This window comes from Pleuronectes platessa, chromosome 3 (genome assembly GCF_947347685.1).
Source record: "Pleuronectes platessa chromosome 3, fPlePla1.1, whole genome shotgun sequence".
Lineage (NCBI taxonomy): Eukaryota > Metazoa > Chordata > Actinopteri > Pleuronectiformes > Pleuronectidae > Pleuronectes > Pleuronectes platessa.
Window position 1 is genome coordinate 21,517,861 of NC_070628.1, and position 23,697 is coordinate 21,541,557.

The 23,697-nt window shown below is 40.7% G+C and overlaps 2 protein-coding genes across 2 annotated transcripts; both read right to left on the reverse strand.

The window, feature by feature from the left end:
- Nucleotides 1-1,844: 1,844 nt before the first annotated feature.
- LOC128436437 (pancreatic secretory granule membrane major glycoprotein GP2-like) lies at nt 1,845-4,388 on the reverse strand (the record flags this gene model as incomplete). The annotated part of the gene is given in 7 exon segments (XM_053418177.1): nt 1,845-1,904; nt 2,005-2,080; nt 2,183-2,342; nt 2,501-2,510; nt 3,364-3,454; nt 3,678-3,886; nt 4,049-4,388. Coding segments are annotated over 7 exon segments (906 nt in total), but the record flags the coding sequence as incomplete, so codon positions are not given.
- Nucleotides 4,389-15,342: 10,954 nt separating this feature from the next.
- On the reverse strand, nt 15,343-19,911 carry LOC128436448 (uromodulin). Its single transcript, XM_053418184.1, has 10 exons — nt 19,838-19,911; nt 19,665-19,756; nt 18,030-18,824; nt 17,267-17,878; nt 16,773-16,981; nt 16,403-16,551; nt 15,936-16,178; nt 15,662-15,821; nt 15,484-15,559; nt 15,343-15,383 (listed from the first exon to the last, which is right to left on the reverse strand). The coding sequence occupies exons 1-10, from the start codon at nt 19,909-19,911 to the stop codon at nt 15,364-15,366; spliced, it is 2,430 nt and encodes an 809-aa protein (XP_053274159.1). The 3' UTR covers nt 15,343-15,363.
- Nucleotides 19,912-23,697: the final 3,786 nt, after the last annotated feature.

Here is a 23,697-nt window from a genome sequence, read left to right on the forward strand (position 1 = left end):
AAGCGTTTCCAAGGCTTTCAAGAATGAAATGGCGGACACCGGTGGACCGAGCTTCTATAAAGTGGGAGGGTACATCTAGGGGTGGGTCGAGTGGTAGTGGGGGAGTGCATAGAGCTATGGGGGAATGTACTAAATGGGCATTTTTCGACTATGACGTCTATTTCGGGGGAAATTCCATTGGACGCACTTTAGCACATAGTTTCTGAAATAGAGGAACCACAACAAATCGCGGGAGTGATTTTTTTCCAGAGTTTTTGGGACGGTAGACATGCCAGATACCCAAACTAATGTGTAGAAGCACTACAAAAGTGGAATTTTCATAATATGTCCCCTTTAATATGTCTGATCAGGTTTTATTGTTGTTATTCCCTGGAAAATTGTCAAAAATGGTAAAGATAGTGTGCAGATGGATTCTTGTTTGACTCATGTCCCATCCTTCCACCAAGTTTCGTGATAATCTGTCCAGTAGTTTTTGTGTAACTCTGCTGAAAAAAAAATTAATAAAAAACTAGAAGGGCACTCAGTAGAGCGCATACCTCCACGAAGGCAAAACTGTCCCTGTATAAAATTTGAGATTTTTAATCACTGGTTTTCCCAGTGATTGTGAACATGTGATAACCGTATGCATCCCACGAAAATGCTTTGAAGGAGGCAGCAACGACCACCAGAGCGTTACGCACTGAAGGTGACCGATAAGGAGGAGGACAAACAGAAGGCAAAGTGGACTGATTCATATGTTATCCTCTAACAAAGTGAAACATCACACACACTCATGCAGGCCCTCACTTGTAGCAACAGCCCACACTAGTTTCCTGGAGAGTTTAGAATTGCGGGGCGCGTCATCAGAGCCCAAACCGTCTTCATAAACATCAACATGACCAGCAGTGTGAGACACAGCAGACCCAGGACCACGTCTCCGATCCTGGCCTCTGGGATCTTGAAAATGTGCACGCAGCGGTGGCGCAGGAGAAGTTGACGTTCACTGCATAACTTTTTACTTCCTTTGACATCACTTACATTAACAAGTTTAACTCTTACACCACTGTCACACTCCTGAGCGGAGAATCTTTCTCTGCATCGTGCTGTCTATAAAGCAATCTCAGGAAAAAGTCGGGAGGAAATGATCCTGACATCCTGTGGAGGTCATATCTGAGGCACTCATACGACAACACAGGAAGGCAGGGGTGAGTGACACCTAAATATTTGGTTGGGAGATGACCACATCAGGATCACAAATATTAATCATGTAATCTGGATTTACCTTTGTTATGAGCAGAAAAGGTTGTATCACATTTATTCACACATCACAGGATCAGGCCTTCATCTCTGCAGTACATCTACCAGCAGAGAGTCTTCAGAGGAGCCAGCAACACAACCAAAGACCCCACTCAGCATCACCTCCTCACACCAGTCTGAAATGCAGGACTCCAAGACTCAAAGACAGATTTTACCCTCAGGCCATAAAAACTGATGAACACATCCAAACACTGACATTGTGTCTTTGCACAACAGACTATATATACCCTTGCTTTTAAACATTCTATTTAACCACATTTATTGCCTGCCTCAGTATCTGTGAGTGTATATTTATATTGTGCTTGATGAGTCGATATGACTGTGCATTTATTTAAACTATATGTGAAAAGAAACACAGAGAAGAAGAAAAGTACTCTGACGTTGATTTTTATTTTCTTCAAACATTTCACACCTCATTACAAAGCTAATACAAATCAGGAAAACCAGTGTTACGATTCAATTATGGAATGTAACATGTTTTTTTATTATCAATTTATGAATAAAGGAATTCAAACACAAAATAATATCACACTATGAAATGAGTTATAACAAACTCATTATATTATGTATGTATTATATGTTACCAGCTCACTCAGGTGACTTGTACCCTGAAGATAAAGAAGAAAGAGGAAAAACATGGTGATTCATTCTGTATTGATCATTGTGTTGACACATCAATCCTGAGAGCACATAGTTAATCATACTCACAAGTGATTGGTCCAACGGTGAGGGGCTTCAGAGGAGCAGAGCTGGAAACAGAGCGAGATGTCCTTCTTCTGCAAGACTATGAAAAGGAGGGGGAATAACAGATCCAATCAAAACCAGTGTAAAGCTGCAGTGACTATTGATCGATAATGCTATCGATAATGTGAAACCTGTGACATACTGGGGCACAGCGGGAGTTCCTCTGGTCACACAGGCTGAGGCTGCAGTGGAGGTAAATGTCACTGTATTCACCGTGGATCAAGACAAACAGGGCGGAGAAATGAGCCTGTTGGGATGAGCCGCTCTCGATCACTTCCACTTGCTGTCGGTCAGTGGGGCACCTGGCAGTGAGGATTGAGTCATGTGGGCCATTATACATCACATCATACACAGTCTTTTCCCCCCATTTCAATTATAAACCACAAAAAATGCATGCTTACGCTGACATGATTGGTTAAAAGTAGAAGACCAGACCAATTTTCACCAGGTTCGTCTTGACCATTTTAAAACTGTAAAAAGTGAGTGATTGTTGTATTCAATGAAAAGATACTTATGGCAGCACTGGTCTGATTGCAACATTCATGCTGGCGTCTGTGTCGAGAGGATACGCACAGGAGAATCAGAATCAGAATCAGAATCAGAATTCTTTTTATTGCCATGTATATTTGCACATACAGGAAATTGCCTTGGTGTGGTTGGTGCACTTTACAAACAACAAATCAGCAGGGGGTCAGCAGAGTCAGTGTGATGCGGAGTCAGTGTGATGCAGAGGCTTGTTTGTGAGCCCCACTGCCATTGGGAAAAAACTGTTCAGGTGACGCGAGGTTTTAGTCCTGATGGCCCGGAACCTTTTTCCGGACAGGAGTCTCTGGAACAGGTGGTGAGCGGGATGGGAAGGATCAGCAATGATCTTGCCTGCTCTCTTACTGGTCCTGGAGTGGAACAGATCTATGAGAGCCGGCAGGTCACAGCCGATGACCTTCTCAGCTGACCGGATGATCCGCTGCAGTCTGCCCTTGTCCTTGGCAGTGGGGAGTTGCACATGGTGAGAGGGACGGTTTGAGCTGGGCTCCTCCTGAAATCTGCTACCATCTCTACAGTTTTTAAAGCGTTCAGCTCCAGGTGGTTCTGGCTGCACCAGGAAGCCAGGCTGTTTACTTCCTCTCTGTAGGCGGCCTCGTCCCCATTGGAAATTAATCCAATAAGGGTTGTGTCGTCAGCAAACTTCAGAAGTTTTACAGAGGGATGGCTGGAGGTGCAGTTGTTCGTGTAGAGGGAGAAGAGGAGAGGAGAGAGCACACAACCCTGTGGGGCTCCGGTGCTGATGGTCCGGGTGTCAGAGACAAGCTTCCCCAGCCTCACCCGAGAAGGGAAGAATCACAGGACGTGAGAAGGACACTTTTCCTCTGTAGAGATATAAACTGTTGGAGTAGATGGCGTGTGTACGGTTGGTCTGAAAGACAGAGAGTGGTTCAATTATTAGTCACTTAAAGCTCTATTACAGTTTAAGTGGTTTTGTCATACAGGCAGAAGATCTTGGTTTAAGATATTGTCTCTGCCAGTTTCTGCTAATCTGAGCTCCCTGCAGAGGAGTACATTTTGGAACCAATAGATAAGTCTTAATTATCGTAATAATAAATGAATGGACAAAACTTGAAGATGAACAAATATTTTACCATCAGTGTGTTTCCACATGCACCTGCCTGATCGTCCACCTCGTACCAAACTACATCATTATGCATTCTGACCCGGGAGCAGTTTCGAACTGCCAGGTTTCCGGAGAGTGGGTTCAAACCCATGGCTGTTATGGCAGCCATATTTAGCCCTATTTGGATTTCATCACGTCCACAGATGAGCTGAGGATGCTGGAGTGGAGGGCGCTGGACTAAAGAAAAAGTTTTAAAAAATCAGTAAATAAAAGTGTGGAGAAAAGAAGATGAGAAGGTAAATACCAGATGAGACGAAGACAAGAACTTCAATTAACATGTCACTGTGTGTAATGAGCAATATCATATAAAAACATTTAAGATATAAGAAGTAAACCTACATTCACAGGCAACACTTGCATCTTCATTATGTCCACAGTTGTGGACCCCGAACCCTGGATGTCTGCAGTCTGTTATCGATGGTTCCCTTCCTGAACAAATGACATCGTCCAACCAGATGGGTCCACTGCCCTGTCCAAACCGTGCACTTTGTGGTGCTGACAGGACCCTGCCACAACCCAGCTGTCTGCACAGCACCTGAGCATCAACCAGTGGTCATCACACTGTCCCCCACTGTCCAAGGAGGAAGATCTCTACTCTGCCAGAGCAGGAGCTGTTTCCTTCATTGGCCAGGCGGACCTGTCCCTCGACTCCTGTGGTGTTGTCCACTGGCGGTCCTGGTTGAACTGAAAGAAAAATCTATGTGAACCCACAAGACAACAACAGTCTGCACCTCCATCAATATTAATGTGGAAAACATCTTTTTTATTATCTCTATCTATCTTTATTATGTTTGTTTGTTAGCAAGATTACGCAAAAAAATTACCGATCACATTTTCACAAAACTGGTTGGAAGAATGTGATGTGGGTCAACTTGTATTTTGGAGCAGATTCAGCTTAGGGGTCACATCCAGCAGTTTTTTTTTCACTTTCTTTAACTTTGTGAAATAGGTCGTTTTTCAACATTTTGACCATTTACCCAGGAAACAATTCATTGACCTTGATGAAATCCAATCTGGAACATTAAGGGAACTGATATCTATGAATGTGTGAAATTTGATGCAGTTCAAATTAATTTAAGGGGACTGTCGGCCCTTGGTTGTGGTACGTGCGCCACTGAGTGATGTTCTAGTTTGTTGGTATATTCTTCAGCAGGATTGTGCTCAAAACTACTGAACTGATTTCAACCTAACGTGGTGTAGAGCTGGGGCTTGGGCCTGGAAGAACCATGTACATTTTGTGTGGATGCAGATTAAGGGTTGGATTGAGGATCTTTTTCCACTTTCTGTAACTATGTTTTGTACGACGGATAAATGATTTAGGTTATCAGACCACTTCCTTTTTTTCTTTTATATTTCTACCATTAGAAATAGACAAATATGTGTGGGATTAACTGTAAGCAGAGGTAAGGTTTGTGCTCTACTGAGTGTCACTCTAGATAAAGATATAAACGATGAAGTTATCCTGAGGCACACAACTCTAGTTTACTTTCTTGACATAAACATTTACTGCACATTTGACATATTGCACCATAAAATAATAATATATGTTGAAATGTATCAATGAGGCAATTTTCCAGTCAAATGTGAGCAATAACAACTGGACCCAACATTGAATAAATATAAACATTTACTGTAACAGATGATGCTGGCATCTTCATTATGTCCACAGTTGTGGACCCCGAACCCTGGATGTCTGCAGTCTGTTATCGATGGCTCCCTTCCTGAACAAATTATATCGTCCAACCAGATGGGTCCACTGCCCTGTCCAAAAGCAGCATTTTGCAGTGCTGAACGAGCCCTGCCACAGCCCAGCTGTCTGCAAACAACATTGGCATCGTTCAGGTCCCAGGAATCGTCACACACTGTCCCCCACTGTCCAGCATGGTAGATCTCCACTCTGCCAGAGCAGCGGTTGTCAGAGTTGACCAGCCTCACTGGAGAAGCAACTACGAGAAACAAATACAACACTGTGTTCAGGGAACAAGGAAATGTGTTCAGTGTTCAGAACATTGAACACATTTCCCTGTTCAACAGCCAACAGGCTGAACATTGATGTGCAATTTTTTGTTTGTTTGTCATAAAACAAAAAATAGGCCATGCCACACAGATTATCAATAAAATGTGTAAGGACATCGTTTAAACTGAATGTGGTGGGTTTTCTTCACACCCTGCTAAAGTAATAGGGTTGTGGGGACTAAGCAATTAATGCTATATTTTTATTTGATACATTTTTAATAAGTCCTAAGCTTCTATTCCTTCACTCTGTGGACTTGAACAGACAGTTAGACTATCTTTTCACAAGAATGTAAATTTCAGCTCTCTCTGAGGCTTCTACCCCCCCCCCCCCCCCCCCCGCTAGTATAGTTATTTATTTGGTAGTTTTCCCTCACTCTTGTCAAAGGTTACGACAGAGGGTCTCACACCTTGCTAAGCCTTAAGAGGCAAATTGTTATTTGTGAACATGGGCTATAGAAATACATATTGATTGAATGATTAAACAGTTGGCAACTCTGAACATACAATGTCCAGATATGTAAGAACCAGAAGCACAGACAAAGCTGGGAGGAGGATTTAAAGTTATTTAAGGACACATTAAAAATTTGATCACAGTGAGAATGTAAAATAAACAAAGTCACATTTGTGAGGTTTGGTCTGTGAACACATTCTGCTCATTTTTATTATTCACCAAAATTTACTATGTAATCGGTTGAGATGAAATTTATCTCCAGATGACAGAAAGTCAGATTGACTTACCTGAAGTGTTGTCTGTAAAAAACTGCAAAATTAGGAGCAAAAGTAAACCCCCAGGCATCTCCATCATGGACCACATCAACGACAAACTCACTGATCATCATATGTTCACATTATGATCATGACTCTCCTTTGCCAGTGTTTGTACTCACCTGTGAGAAAGTGAGTGGAAATCCAGTACATGGTGAAAAACCTGTTTGTGAAATTTGCCTAGTGAGCAAGAGCATGATCATTTATAGGCCCGTCTTTGTTTGCAGAGGACAACAGAAAGGGCTAATTTGTGAAGCAAATAAGCAGATCATTGATAAAGCTGGTTTGATATGACATCATCTCTTATTAATCAAAGTAGGACAAAATGATGAAATTCAAACATAACCGACACACAGACAAAAGCCCTTAGTCAATATATTTTATGGTTCTTCAATCATTCCCAGGTCAACATACAGTACTGGAGACCTTTTGGTTTTCACAGGTTTGCACATTCCTTACATTTTGTAATAACCTCCTTCTGTCATCAACCGGGACAGACTGTTGTAGTGGATGAACATATTCATTAAAGGTCCAAGGTCCCACATCATTTAACAGCATCTCACTGTTTTCATGTTCAGGCTTTTACAGTCAGTTTGACGGAACAAATACCATTTGCGTCAGTTTCTGGAAATTGTTAGGTCGAAATATATTTCAACTAGTATGGTGATCATTAGCGCACATACCTCCGCCAAGGCAAAACAGTCCCCTTGAATTCAGTCGAGCGGAACCAAATTACACGCACTCATAGATATCAGTTCTCCTAATATGTCTGATCATGTGTTTTTGTTATTTTATTCCCTGGGAAAATGTCACTGATTTCTCAGAGAATCATTCGGAATGGAGAAATGATTGTGTTTGACATTTTGTGGTTGAAACCTATTTTGTAGTTATAAATTAAGTTTTTGCAGACGTGTTTAAAGACTTTTATGACCTGTCTAAATACTTAATGACCTGACAACTTTAAGACCTTTTTTATCACTTATTTATTCTCCAAAGAACTGAACTTATGTCTGCTCTATCTCCAGAGGAAACATGTTAATCATTTATTCCTGTGTTTTAATTCCTGTTTCAAACTGCGCCTACAGAACCAGTCTGACTGGCTTAGACAAACAGCCTTAGTTCTCCTATATCAGATCCTTGCATTTGACTGTTCTCCATCTTCACTCTGAGATCCCTGTGACTCTCTGTGTTGATACTTTCTGCAGAAAGCCCCTATTAAAAATACACAACTGATAATTAGAGTGTCTGTTATTCTGTGTAGATCCATAAAAAGATCTAGTGAATTTAAATGAAACAAATCGTACTGATGTCAATGGTGAAGGTATGAATTTGACTGAGTGACATTCTAGTTGTTTTGGTGATGTCGCCTGATGATGACTGAAGGGGCCTTAACATTGTGCTTGAAGTAGTCAACTACTCCTGATGCTTCCCTGAGTTTTTGCCTTTGTTCTGTCCAGGATACTTCCTCTAAACTTTCTGACAATCCAATTCCATTTTGATATACATGTGTCTTCCACTTTCTTTCTTGGGGTTTGAATGTTCTCCTTGTGTCTGTGTCGGTTTTCTCTTTGGCTTCAACCTTGCTGCAACCCTCAAAGGAGAAACAGCTGAGATGAAGTAAGGATGGATGGTAAATGTACCATTGCTTCACATTGACTCAAACGTTTTTGCACATAAAGACATTCAAACACACAAAATATTCACTTTTTATTCACTAACAATCCTTGAAAAAGTACAGTTATATTTTATATTACCGTTCTCATTGTAAACCTATGAATAAAAAAATCGAGATACTGTAAATTCAGATTTGGTCTCTGGCAGCTCTCAGAGGGAGGGCTCTGTTGGTAAAAAAATACAGATTTCAGACACATACAACTCTTTGAAACATATTATAAGACGTCTGGTTGCATGATTTTGAGCACGGGTAACTTAGTGGTCAAATGATGAAGATTGCACAATCATCTCCAGTGTCAGGGTTTGCATATACAAAGTACAAGGAAGTGCAACAAGTCTCTGGTTCGACTCCACGGAGAGATAACAAAAGACGAACCTGGATTGATCTGTCCGAAAATCCAAGAGTCTCCCTACCCTGTCTAGTGCCCCTGAGCAAGGCACCTTACTCCCCCAACATCTGCTCCCCGAGCGCTGTACATGGCTGCTCACTGCTCTGTGTGTACTGCACCAGATGGGTCAAAAGCAGAGATTAAATTTCCCTACCTGCATGAGTGTGCCTTTGCATGACTGTGAATGTGTTTGGGACGAATAAATGCATCTTATCTTATCTATTGAGGGGAAAAAGGTGACATCTCTGGCCACTGGATAACTGACTGACAGTCAATGGAGGTAGTTTGTCACTCCTTTGGCACTTTACTGGACACTATATTGTTATTTTCTATTGTGTGTGTTCGTCTTCTGTTTTTACTTTTCTTACGGCTTAACTGTTTTTTACTTTCTGGGCTCTGCAAAGCACTTAATAACTCTTGTATGCGAAAAGTGCTTTGTTAGTTACTTTACAAAAAACAGTGAACAAATTAGTGTGCTGTTCTTAGAAAGGATTCGGAAAGGATTTGAACATTTCAGTAAAGACATTTACAGGAACTTCTCATTTTCAATCTTATTAAACAGGCAAACTCAAGAAAAAGAAGTCACATGATTACATTCAGTAAAACAGATTGCTTTAATGATAATGATTTAAAATGAAAAGAATGGGAGAAAACCGAGATAAGACATCAGGAACTATGTGATGTTTAATGGACCCAGAAAAGCAAACATTTTAATGTAAAGCAAGACAAGGTTGCGGCATCTAAAGGAACAGCACTTTATGTGATGCTCTGTTTTAGAGAAATCCATCTCTTCTGTGATGAGCATACTCATGAGTGTCTAAATTAGCTGTTTTATTGGTTGAAAAAAAGCCAAACCAATGTGAGTCCATAAGTTACTCAGTAGTCATTAGTGGAGTCGTATATGACGGCTTAGTACTCACAGGTCAGACCACAGCCTGTGAAGTTCTGTGATTGTATCTTTTGTACAGTTTGAATGTTACTATGTTGATAATTTCTGCCCATGGACAGACGGGTGGACAGAGAGATAGACCCCCGTCAATGTACCCCAAACCTCTGTGGTTGTTCTGGCTACAGTAAGTGTCTGCAGGACCATATATTATCATGATCTCACAAACACACACACACACACACACACACAAAACAATACCCGCCCCGCAGAACTGGCTTGTAAAGTAGCAGGGGAGAGGTTTTGGAGAAAATATGATATCACAGATAACCACAAGAGGGTAGAAGAGAGTTTAAGTGAGTGTTGACTCACCAGTGATGATCCCTCCAGTAGTAGTACAGACACTAGTCTGGGGGTTCACTGCTGTCCTGGAGGTGAAGAGAAAAATATGACAGTGTATATACGTGATAGCGCTCTAGCTCTCTCTCTCTCTCTCTCTCTCACACGCACACACACACACACACATACAACTCACACACACGTTCTCATACACAGACACAAATAGACGACTTCCAAAGCTGCCAGTCAAGGGTAAGCTGACACAAAAGGAGCCCATGATGTTGGTCACATCAATTGAAATCTGATAAAAAGGAATTTAAATTGTCAGAGTAAAGTCTAACATAATGTTTCACAAAATAAATTAAAATCTCTTCAAATAGTATTTTGTATTAAGTATTCGTTCTTTTAAAGTGCAGCATTCTCAGTTTGTTTTCCAGGTTTGAAACCCTGTCAATGCTGCTCTGAAGTGTGGTGCATGTATGTTGGTTCTGAAACTTTAGTTTTGAAAGGGTGCACGTTGTGTACCAGGTTTTCAGAGTGTGAAACACTGAAAAAGAGTTGTTGTTCAATAATGCTTAAAAAGTGATACCATAGAATGGTATGCCTTTAGGTATTCAATAAATTTGGTTATAAAAATAAAATATAAAATATAAATATTTAAAATATTTATATTAAATCATAACTTTAATTGGTTAAGGTTGTCTCGGGGCACCACCCTTCAAAGGAAGGGAAAAGATAGCCAATTTATTGATTAAGATCAGTCCGATTTAGATCTAGTTCAATTAGAAATCTCAATATTTACTATCAAAGAATATAATGAACAGTGAAGGTTATAGAGTTCTTAATAGTGTAACGGTTGGCAAAGTTCACTTATGCAACATTAATGACAGAACATTTGTGAAAGAATTTTGCAAGTATAAAAAAACAAATTACTAACACTTATTAACTAAACAAAGATGTGCATGTGAGTGTGTGTGTGACTTTGTTAATCAGGGTGTCTCAAAAGGCTGACCAAAATTCACACCTTCCTTAGCATGCTTTTAAAAATGGTGGTTTGGCCCCCTTAAGTTAACAGCCCCCCCCCCCCCCCCCCCCTTTTCTTCTGAAGTGGGGGAGGAGGTAACTAGGTGTAGAGATATGCGTGTGTCTGTGTTGATGTTAAACAGATAATGGGAGAGTCAGTGAGAAAGCCTGTGGCAAGCCTAACTAGCATTAACTTTCATTTAACTTATAACTACAATATCACAGCATATATCAAACTAATAAACACCACACAAAAACGAAGAGAAAGTTGCTGTGCAGTTTGCAGTTCTGTGACGTCTCCTGGCTTTGTGTAAGGTCTCGGCCTTAGCGTTGCTATGGAGCTGCGCGCTCAGATGCTGGTTCTGAGTTCTTTCCTGCAGGACATCAAGTCGCTGCTAGGAGTTTGGAAAAGCTGCGTGAAGATTTCCTTGAAGAGATGAGTTGGAAGCTGCAGCTCTGACCTCCGGTTGTTGGGTGGGAAGACAAGATATGAGCTGGTGCAGCCCGGTCCCCCCTCGGCGAATGCAGGAGAAGAGCTGGCCGCCTGCTGTCCTTGGAGGGTCGATGGAAAGAGGAAGAATTGGGGCAGACCTTGGTCTTATATAGGCCCGGTGACCTCCAGGTCATGGGCCAGAGTGACCAATAGGAGGTGAGCATTGTGGCTTTTCACACTTCTGCGTGAAGTTGCTGAAACAAAAGGAACCTGTTGTACCCTGGGTGACTGAGTTCCTTGGCTTTGCCAAGAACAAAGAAAATATGTTGCACCCTGGGAGACTGAGTTCGGGAGACTTGCTCCAGGAAATGCGGCCATGTGGTTCCACAAAGACATTTCCCAACATCCCCCATGCAGCGTCAGGAATTGCACCTTTTTTTTAGTTCATTTGGATGGTAACATCTGGGCATTTGTATATACTATCTAGTCAGCTAAGCAAGATTCGAATTAGACAAATAATTCAGAGTTACAATAACAGTACAATATGAATAACCTGTGCTCTTCACTAGGTTTAGAGAGAAAACAGAAAATGTGACATTTGTAAATTGTAAGATAAGTTGTAGAGAGAGATATTGGGTGCCGTTTGTAAAGCATCTCACGCTGAAAATAACAGAAACATTTTGTCACATTTAGCTTCAAACCATGTTTAAAAAACTGGTGTGAATTTTTGAGAGTCACTTTTTTTAACATTTACAACAATATTTGTCAACTTAGAGATATTTTAAATATTTAAATCCAAATGTTAAATGTTACACTTAAATGTTTAATGTTAAATGTTAAATGCTAAATGCAACACTTTAAGACATGATATTACACACCTTCCTAAACACAATTGTGAAGAAATTTCTTGGTAAGGATTTAGTTCCCAGATTGGTCAAATGTCTGCTAAAATGCCCTTACTAAACAGGAAGTAACAAAATAAAAGCTTGAGGAGGTCAGAGTGTGTTTATAGTGGCAAATAACGAATACATCTTATCTGGGGAAATGGACTCTTGGACATGGATTATCGTGATATTAACTACATAAAATAACAAACACGTTTGGAGAAACTTTATTTGAAGAGTACTTTGAGTTTTTAGTGTCACTTTTATGAAGGATGCGGGACTTATGACCTGTAGCCACTATAGCCAGCCACAAGGGGGATCAATTTGACTGATCTGTCATGTTTTTCTCACTGCAATGACTCTATCATTTATTTATAAAAAAAATGTATCTGTTCTAATTCTGCTCATCCCAAAATTCATATATGGGTAATTAGAAATGTTAAGTACTTTTTTTGTTGTTGATTTTAGCGAATTCAATGTTTAATTTCGGATGCTGTAACAATGGCTGTTATCTCATCAGCAGTAGAAGAGAATTCCTCTACTAGTGCATGACGGAGCTCTCTGTAGTTACTTGCAACACTAGAAGGAAGTGACCGAATTAACTTGTGAACAGCTGTAGAGCTGGTTTTTAACACAAGTCGAACCTTCTATCTTTCTGTAGCATTTGACACATCGCTTTAACTGAGATCTAGTTCTCTGAAGTAATTATCAATATTGTTATCACAGTTGTCTGGATCAAATTCTTCAATATCTTTAGCTAGAAGCTCTAGCAGCTCAAAGCGCGGACACTGTGAGGTCCAGACACGTGCATCTCCTGCTACAGGTCTCTCTGGTTGAGGGGGAGGTGCTAAAACGTTTTTGAATGTTGAAGTCCCCCCCTTCGAGAGTTGTGCACGGAGAAATGTGTCATGCATCAGTGGATGGGAAGTGTATGAGGCACAATGTGTTCTTGAAGATAAACTACATATGTCATCAATGTCAGTCTCAGAGTCAGAGAGATGGGAGGTTAGGAAGCTGTGACCTCTTCCTGTCAGTGGAGGATCAGAGAGTGATTTATTTCCAAAAGACTTCGGGTCGAATGGGACTCTGTCCCCCCTTGGGAGTTAACTGTACACTATTGGAGGTGTTTGAATCAGAATAACCAGAATCACATTGGTTCAGAAACTGATGTGAGGCCGCGCCTTCTAATCTAAGTTTTAACAATTCCTCCTTGTGTGAAAATATATCTGACTCTGCTTAGTGCAGGTCTTCCAAATAGTGCAGAGCTTTTTTACTAGCAGTCTGAACCTCCTTGTGGAGAAAAGCATTTTGTGCTCTTAAGGCATTCACCTCCTTTGCCATGGCTGCTTCCCTCTGACAGGCAAGGTTGATTTGCCTGTGGAAATTTCTTTCTCAACAATGGACCTTTTGACGCTGTTTGTGAATCACACCTGTCATTAAATAGAGAATCTATTTCTTTATTACACTCATTGAAGTTCAACTTGTTGATGAATTCAGGATAGCCAGGGGTCAGGCTCGGTGCTAGGGAAGAAACAAATTGTTCTACACATTGAATATGTGATATTCAAATGTTAAAAGAAATTATTAAAATTTCAACAAGGAACATTCAACTAGAATAATTAGCAACGATAGCAATCTTTTAGCGTAACACTATGAGGACTTAAAATGGTAGTTCTTAATAATTAATTATTAATAAACATTACATTTATGAGTAAATAAAATGTCACCACAATGCACTTGTTTGTACATACGGTTGAATGTATACTCCGATGGCAGACTAGTGGAATGAATTGGAACCTTTGGCTTAACTGCAAATTCCAAATCCACTTATTTCTGGCGTTGGCAAGACATATTAATATTGCTAAGTCATGACTTTTTGCCAACCCTACTCTGCCTCACACGTGGCACCATACATGTTGTGCAATAATGCTTAAAAAGTGTTACCATAGAATGGTGTGCCTTTAGGCATTCAATTAATTTGATTATCCAAATAAAATATAAATATAAATACTTAAAATATTAATTTTAAATCATGACTTTAATTGGTTAAAGTTGTCTCGGGGCACCACTCTTTGAAGGAAGTGAAAAGATAGCCAATTTATTGATTAAGATCTAGTTCAATTAGAAATCTCAATATTTACTATTAAAGATTATATAATGAACAGTGAAGGTTATAAAGTTCTTAACAGAGTAAGGGATGGCAAAGTTCACTTATTTAACATTAATGACAACATTTTCTGAAAGAAAAACCTTTATTATGAATATAATAAAGTATAAAAATACAAATTACTAACACTTAACAAAGATGTGAATGTGAGTGTTTGTGTGACTATGTTAATCAGGGTGTCTCAAATGGCTGACCAAAATTCACACCTTCCTTAGCATGCTTTCAAAATGGTGGTTTGGCCCCCTAAAGTTAACAGCCCCCCCCTTTCTTCTGAAGTGGGGGAGGAGGTAACTAGGTGTAGAGATATGCGTGTGTCTGTATTGATGTTAAACAGATAATTTGAGAGTCAGAGAGAAAGCCTGTGGAAAACCTTACTAGCATTAACTTTCATTAAACTTATAACTACAATATCACAGCATATATCAAACTTATACACACCACACAAAATCAAAGAGAAAGTTGCTGTGCAAAAATGCTGCAGTACATCTACCAGTAGGGAGTCTTCAGAAGAGCCAGCAACACAACCAAAGACCCCACTCAGCATCACCTCCTCACACCAGTCTGAAATGCAGGACTCCAAGACTCAAAGACAGATTTTTACCATCAGGCCAAAAAATTAAATTTACACCTCCAAAAACTTCCACTGTCTTCTCCTCCCCACATAAAATAAAAGGACAACTTGCTCTATTGACATTATGTCTTTGCACAACAGACTACATGCACACTTGCTTTTGCACCTTCCCTTTAACCACTGTTATTGCCTGCCTCAGTATGTATGAGTGTACATTAATAATCTGCTTGATAAGTCGATATGACTTATCAATTTATAATTTATAAAAAAATATATATGAAAATAAACACAGAGAAGTAGAGAAATGTACTCTCACCTTGATTTTTATTTTCTTCAATCATTTCACACCTCATTACACAGCTAATACAAATCAGGAAAACCAGTATGTGTTACGATTCAATTATGCAATTTAATATGTGTTTTTTATAATCAATTTATGAAGAAATTTAAAAACAAAATAATATCACACTATGAAATGAGTTTGTATTATGACGATAAGTTTCCAGCTCACTCAGGTGACTTGGACCCTGAAGATAAAGAGGAAAGAGTATAAACATGGTGATTCATTCTGTATTGATCATTGTGTTGACACATCAATCCTGAGAGCTCATAGTTAATCATACTCACAAGTGATTGGTCCAATGGTGAGGGGCTTCAGAGGAGCAGAGCTGGAAACAGAGCGAGATGTCCTCCTTCTGCAAGACTATGAAAAGGAGGGGGAATAACAGATCCAATCAAAACCAGTGCAAAGCTGCAGTGACTATTGATCGATAATGCTATCGATAATGTGAAACCTGTGACGTACTGGGGCACAGCTGGAGCTCCTCTGGTCACACAGGCTGAGGCTGCAGTGAAGGTAAATGTTACTGTATTCACCGTGGATCAGGAAAAACAGAGAGGAGAACCGAGCCTGTCGGGATGAGCCGCTCTCGATCACTTCCACTTGCTGTCGGTCAGTGGGGCACCTGGCAGTGAGGATGGAGCATGTCATGTGGGCCATTATACATCACATCATACACAGTCTTTTCCCCGATTTCCAATATAAACCACAAAGCATAATGATGAAGAGGAACACTTACTTGTTCTGGATGAAAAAGTATCGTGCAGTATCATTGGGGTTTGATGAGTCAGAGGCGTAGCAGTTCTCCAGGACAACTACAAAGCTTGGGTCTCTGACTAATACAGAGACGCCCACATGCAGAGGTGAGCCCACAGGGAGCGTGATCAAGCCAGATGGATAAGGCTGAGTGAAGTTGGAGGTGCGGAACAGAGACATGGAGGCTCGAGCTTTGCTTCCTAAGCCTGAGAGGCCAACTGCAGTTCTGTCAAAAGTATAAGCCTTGTTATTATGATGACCTAAAAATACACAGGTGACATTGATGTGTCCTGGAGGTATAAAGCCACTGTGGCAAACAGCAGTGCATGCCTACGCTGACATGATTGGTTAAAAGTAGCATAGACTAGACCAATTTTCACCAGGTTCGTCTTGACCATTTTACAACTGTTAAAAGTGAGTGATTGTCGTATTCAATGAAAAGGTACTTACGGCAGCACTGGTCTGATTGCCACATTCATGCTGGTGTCTGTGTCGAGAGGATACGCACAGGAGAAGGGAAAACTCACAGGACGTGAGAAGGACACATTTCCTCGGGTGAGAAATAAAATGTTGGAGTAGATGGCGTGTGTACGGTTGGTCTGAAAGACAGAGTTGTTCAATTAACAGTCACTTGAAGCTCTATAACAGTTTAAGTGGTTTTGTTTCACAGGCAGAAGATCTGGGTTTAAGATATTGTCTCTGCAAGTTCCTGCTAATCTGAGCTCCCTGCAGAGGAGTACATTTGGGAACCAATAGCTAAGTCTTAATTATCGTAATAATAAATGAATGGACATAACTTGAAAAGGAACAAAGTATTTACCATCAGTGTGTTTCCACATGCACCTGCCTGAGCGTCCACCTCGTACCAAACTACATCATTATGCATTCTGACCCAGGAGCAGTTGCGAACTGCCAGGTTTCCGGAGAGTGGGTTCAAACCCATGGCTGTTATGGCAGCCATATTTAGCCCCATTTGGATTTTATCACGTCCACAGATGAGCTGAGGAGGCTGGAGTGGAGGGCGCTGGACTAAAGAAAAAGTTAAAAAAAAGTCAGTAAATAAAGGTGTGGACAAAAGAAGATGAGATGGTAAATAACAGATTATTCTCACTGGTGAAGCAGCTACGAGAAACACATGCAACAAAATACTGTTGTTTAGAGACACAGATGAAAGAGAGACTTCAATAGGATTTCTATTAAAACTCCATTGATATCAGTGTGAAGCCCATAGTCCATATTTCTGTTTTATAGTGTTATCCTATGTTGTCTGACAGGCAGATTTCATTGGCTTTAAATCTTCAAATAAGCGTTTACCTTCACAGACGACGCCACTATCCTCACTGTGACCACAGTTGTGAGATCCAATCCCTCGGTGCTGGCAGTCTGTCAGCTGTGATTCGCTGCCGGAGCAAACAACATCATCCAACCAGATGGGTCCACTGCCCTGTCCAAACCGTGCACTTCGTGGTGCTGACAGGACCCTGCCACAACCCAGCTGTCTGCACACCACCTGAGCATCAACCAGGTCCCACTGGTCATCACACACCGTCCCCCACTGTCCACGGAGGAAGATCTCTACTCTGCCAGAGCAGGAGCTGTTTCCTCCATTGGCCAGGCGGACCTGTCCCTCGACTCCTGTGGTGTTGTCCACTGCTGTTGTTGTTCCAGATGTGTCAGATGTGAGTGCAGCAGAGGTGAAGGTCTGAGATCCTGGATCAGGTGTGGTTGGTGAATCTGTGGTGTGGGGCACTGCTGCTGTTGTAACAGGGGTGTCAGATGTGAGTGCAGCAGAGGTGAAGGTCTGAGATCCTGGATCAGATGTGGTTGGTGAAACTGTGGTGTGGTGCACTGCTGCTGTTTTAGAGGTGCCTTGCTGTCCTGGACTAGGAGTGGTCAAAGGAACTACAACGTCTGTTTTGTCCACCTCTGTTGACAATGAAAAACATCAGTGTGCAACAAAGAGTTTTTGTTCATAAAATGTAATTTAAATATTCAAACAAAAGGACATTATATTCTCTATAACGCTTACAATGGATGGATTAAATGGGAAAATTGAATTTGTTGTTAAAGAGAGGACTTTCAGTACCTGCACAGTAGGCCTGATAGCATATGTTCGGCTTCACCAGTTTGTAGACGTAGTAGTTTCCATTGCAGAGTTTGACATTGATTTTGTCCGTTGTATAAGAGCAGCAGCCGGAGAGCCAGTTACCACATACATTCCGATTAACAATCACTCCAGGCTGTGTTGGATGAGGCTCTGTTATCCATAGGGGAACTTGTGTTCCACACCTTTTTCTCTCCACACACCTCTCAGGAACATGGGCACTGGTTTTATTCAGGAACAGACGATACCAGCCTTGCCAGTTAACATCTCTGTCACAGCGTGGTTTCGGATTCATTTTGTTATCTGCCGAACGCCAGTCATTGTGCAGCTCAGTGTAGAGCTCACAGGGGTCAGCGCAGCTGGCGACCCCATTTTTACTGATGCAGTCCATGCCCTTAGGACAAACAGTGTTTCTACACCTGAACTGGACAGATTTGGAAGAGGGCCCAGATCTGGCGGTGGAGGAAGGCTCAATACATATGAAAGAGCCTGGTGTGTTGTGGCACACCTGAGGCGGTGCGCACGGTGGGTCTGGGAGGGAGCACTCGTCAGTTTCAACACAGCCGCTGTCTTGGGACCAGTGATAACCTTGGCTACAGCACGAAGAGTCACTGCAGAGTTTTGTGTCGTAGCAGGTGAGACCGTCGCCTACGAAGCCATCTTTACAGACACAAGAGAGGACCGGGCCACTGAACGTGTCTCCTCTTTCCAGTGACTCCTGGCACATGGATTCAGTGTGACATGAATCACAGCTGGAGACAAGTGTCCCTGTGAAAAGTACAAAGACAGTTTGATCCATGCTCTTGTTTGATCCATGCTCTTATAAAAGTTTATTCGCTTCTCCAAATGAAACCGTGTAAACCAAGATTGAACTGCTAGAATTAAATGTAACTTGTCTATGAGCGCAGTTAAACAGAAAAGTGATATTTATTAACATCAGTGGATCTGTATCGTTGATAATTCTCATGTTAAAATGAATTTCGAAATCAATGAAATCTGAAAGGACATCGCTTAAACTGAGCGTGGTGGGTGTTCTTCACACCCTGCAAGAGTAATAGGGTTACAGGGAAGCAATTTATGCTATCTTTTTATACGATACATTTTTAATAAGTCCTAAGGTTCTATTACTTCACTCTGTGGACTTGGACAGTTAGACTCTGTCTTTTCTCATGAATGTCACTTTCAGCTCTCTCTGAGGCCCCCCCCCCTCCCCCCCTGCTAATATGTTTATTTATTTGGTAGTTTTCCCTCACGCTTGTCAAAGGTTAAAGACAGAGGGTCTCACACCTTGCCAAGCCTTAAGAGGAAAATTGTTATATGGGCTATAGAAATACATTTTGATTGAATGATTAAATAGTTGGCAACTCTGAATTTACAATATCCAGATACGTCAGATCCAGAAGCACTGACAGAGCTGGGAGGCTGATTTAAAGTTATTTAAGGACAGATTTAAAACTTAGAGATAGTGTAAAATAAAAAGTCATACTTGTGAGGTTTGGTCTGTGAACACATTCTGCTAATTTTAAATGTTCACCAACATTCACTCTGTAATCGGATGAGACGAAATTTAAGATGACATCGAGATGACAGAAAGTCAGATTGACTTACCTGAAGTGTTGTCTGTAAAAAACTGCAAAATTAGGAGCAAAAGTAAACCCCCAGGCATCTCCATCATGGACCAAATCCACGACACAAACTTGCTGAAAAACACAAAAGAGATGTATGAAAATCATATGTTCACATTATGATCATGACTCAACTTTGCCAGTGTTTGTACTCACCTTGAGAGAGTGAGTGGAAATCCAGTAGATGCTGCAAAACCTCTCTGTGAAATATGCCTAATGAGCGAGAGCATGATCATTTATAGGCCCGTCTCTGTGTGCAGAGGACAAAAGGAGGAGATCATTGTTGAAACAAATAAGCAGGTCATTGATAACGCTGGTTTGATGTGAGCTAAAAAAAGTTACTTAATAATGAATATAGGACAAAGGATCCAATTCAAACATAACCAACACACAGGCAAAAGCCCTTTGTCAATATATGCTATGGTTCTTCAATCATTCCCAGGTCAACGTACAGTACAGGAGCCCTTTTGCTTTTGACAGGTTTGCACATTCCAGCAATATTAACCTCCTCCGGTCAACAACCGGGACAGACTGTTGTAGTGGATGAACCTATTAAAAAAGGTCCAAGGTCCCACATCATTTAACAGCATCTCACTGTTTTCATGTTCAGGTTTGACGGAACAAATACCATTTGTGTCAGTTTCTGGAAAAATTGTTGGGGTGAAGTATATTTCCACTAGAATGGTGATCATTAAAGAACATACCTCCGCCAAGGCCAAACAGTCCCCTTGAATTCAGTCGAGCTGAACCAAATTACGCACACTCATAGATATCAGTTCTCTTAATATGTCTGATCAGGTGATATTGTTATGTTAGTTCCTGGGAAATTGTCAAAACTGTTAAAGATTGTGTGCAGATGGATTCTTGTTTGACCCATGTCACATCCTTCCACCAAGTTTCATGATAATCTGTCCTGCAGTTTTTGTCTAATTCTACTGACAACAATCAAACAAACAAACTAGAAGACACTCAGTAGAGCGCATACCGCCACAAAGGCCAAACTGTCCCTGTATGAAATTTAAGTTCACAACATCCAGATTTATATTTTGTCCTGCACCTTATTTCACACACTCGTACATAGCAGTCCCCAGAACATGTTAGATTTTTTTAAGATCCACGAATCTGTGAGAAATTAAGAAAATTTTTGAAAACGCCCAAATTCATAATGTAAAAGAAAGTGAAAGAAATTCCTGATCTGGATCCATACAGAATGCAATGGGTCGCTATGCATGATAAAACTGAAAATGGACGTCACTGGTTGAAATGATTTTTTAAATGACTGATCTTTGAAGTTAGGAGTGCAATGTAAAGATCAAATAACAGCGGATTAGATTTCCCAATTTCTCAAAATGATTGATTGTTTTTATTATATGGACAGACCAAGTCTTATCACCAATTACTGGACTTGCTGTGCTGCTGCATGTATTGCTTGTTTAGTGTACTGTTTCAAAACTCACTTCCCTATTTAAGTTTTATTACTACAAGGTAAATGTTTGACTCAGCGTGAGGGGCTTAACTGGAAGAAGAATGTGCTAAAAAGGTTTTCCTCGCACTCGATGTTGGTAAGTGTGTTCTAAGTGTTACTGAAAGGGAGAGACAAAGCAGTTCACACACCCCCTTGAAGGTTAGATGCTATTCACAAAAGGGTTAAACATCATTGCTACGTGAATCCAACTTTGAGTGATATCCTGAGAAAGGGTTTGCACAGCTCTCAAATGAATCATCTTAATAACTTCCTTTATACAGGAACCTTTACAAAAAGTGATTAGTAAGAGGAGCTTGACATCATTCCTTCACTAAGACAACTTTTAGTCACACCTTACTGAGAAAGTATTTTTACAGCTCTTAGAACAGTATTATAAACAACTTTATTTACAAAGGGCCTTTATAAACAGGGATCACAATGTGCTTAGAGTGACAATGATAACGGCAACTAAATTAGCTAACCACACCCCCCTATGGAGGTTGATCTTCATTCTGATAAGACAAATAATCAAATAATCAAAACTGAAAGTATAGACCAAATATCATCACTTTGGACTTGCGTTCATTTTCAGATTCTTTTCACGTTTCTTTATGGGACTGGCACAGGGTAGTGATAGGAGGTTTGGTTTTGAATCAGCATTTGTTTGTCAGTTGGCAAAATTAACACAAACTACGAAACAGACTTGGTGGATGACTACGGTATGTGTCAGGGAGGAAACCACTTCATTTCGATGCTGATCCAGGAAAAGGAAGTTTTCCAAATTTTCACTGATTTCTGAGAGAATAATTCGGAGAGGAAAAATGACTGTGTTTGACATTGTGTGGTTGAAACCTATTTTGTAGTTGAAAATTAAGTTTTTGCAGACCTGTTTAAAGATTTTTATGACCTGTCTACTTAATTAATGACCTGAACTGTTTATGATCTTGAACTGTGTGTGACCTGAAAACTTTAAGACCTGTTTATCACTTATTTATTCTCCAAAGAACTGAATTTATGTCTGCTCTATCTCCAAAAGAAACATGTAAATAATTTATTCCTGTGTTTTAATGCCTGTTTCCAACTGCGCCTATAGAACCAGTCTGACTGGCTTAGACAAACAGCCTTAGTTCTCCTATATCAGATCCTTGCATTTGACTGTTTACCATCTTCACGCTGAGATCCATGTGTCTCTCTGTGTTGATCCTTTCTCCAGAAAGCCCCTATTAAATACACAAAGACGAATTTGGCGTTTCAGCCTCTTGTATTTTCAGAATTCTTTCAAAAATTTTAAAGCTTCTTTAAAATCTTTTAAAATCTTGGTGAAAAAATCTGAGATGTTTAGGGGACTGATAATTGTGAGTGTGTGTAATTCTGTGAAAATCCATGAAAAGATCTAGTGAATTTAAATGAAACAAATCAGACTGATGTCAATGGTGAAGGTATGAATTTGACTGAGTGACTTTCTAGTTGTTTTAGTGATGTCGCCTGATGATGACTGAAGGGGCCTTAACATGGTGCTTTAAGTAGTCAACTATTCCAGATGCTTCCCTGAGTTTTTGCATTTGTTCTGTCCAGGATACTTCCCCTAAACTTTCTGACAATCCAATTCCATTTTAATATACATTAGGGATGCACCGATATATCGGCCGAACATCGGTAGCGGCCGATATTCGCCTCGTTTACTGATATCGGCTTATCGGTAATAAACTTGACTTTCACCGATATCATTGGCCGATGTTCATATTTGTGGTAAAACCGCTGGGCACGTGCAGCGGCTGGGGGAGCAGTCCCTCCGTCGCCCTCCTCTCCGCGCCGCCGGAGGCTCAGTGTGCGGCACCGGGAGGTCCTCATCCCGTGGCACCTCACGGCGCCGGCGCGGAAGGCGGGCCGTTGGAGGGCAGCTGAATGAGACCTGGTGCGGACCAGGGGAATCCGACTGTTTAATTAAAACAAGCATCGTGAAGGGCCACGGTGGGTGTTGACGCGATGTGATTTCTGCCCGACACTCAAAACAGGTAAAACTGAGGAGGGCTTGTTAAGTTATCTTGACTCACGCAGTGTAACTTGGTGTAAAAAGTATGAGCGTCGCGTCTGTTAAAGTACTTTATTCTCATGTGCATCGGCTCTATTCATCCGTCTCATGCACAGGTAACAGGGAATTGACAACATACGTTATACACACAGAAGCCGTAACACATCTAATAAACAGGCAATACTGCTACCGTAAATCAATGAGAAGAGCGTTCTCTATAATGATACTTTAACAGGGCTGTTTTAAATTATCCTTGTGGTATTTTGACCAAAATATGTTACAGACATTTCATTAAGATCCCAAGGAACCATTTCAACTTGCGGTAAAATGGGCCTAATATGTCTCTGTTTAGTTAAATCAGAGATAGTTTCAAGATTCAATTTGTGCTCATTAAAAGATAAGAGTGATGAATAGTGCTTTTTAAATAATTATTTAATTATTTTTCTGGCACAAAAGGGTGAATGAATAACAACAAAAAGAAAATAAACAAATATCGGTATCGGTATCGGCTATCGGCCA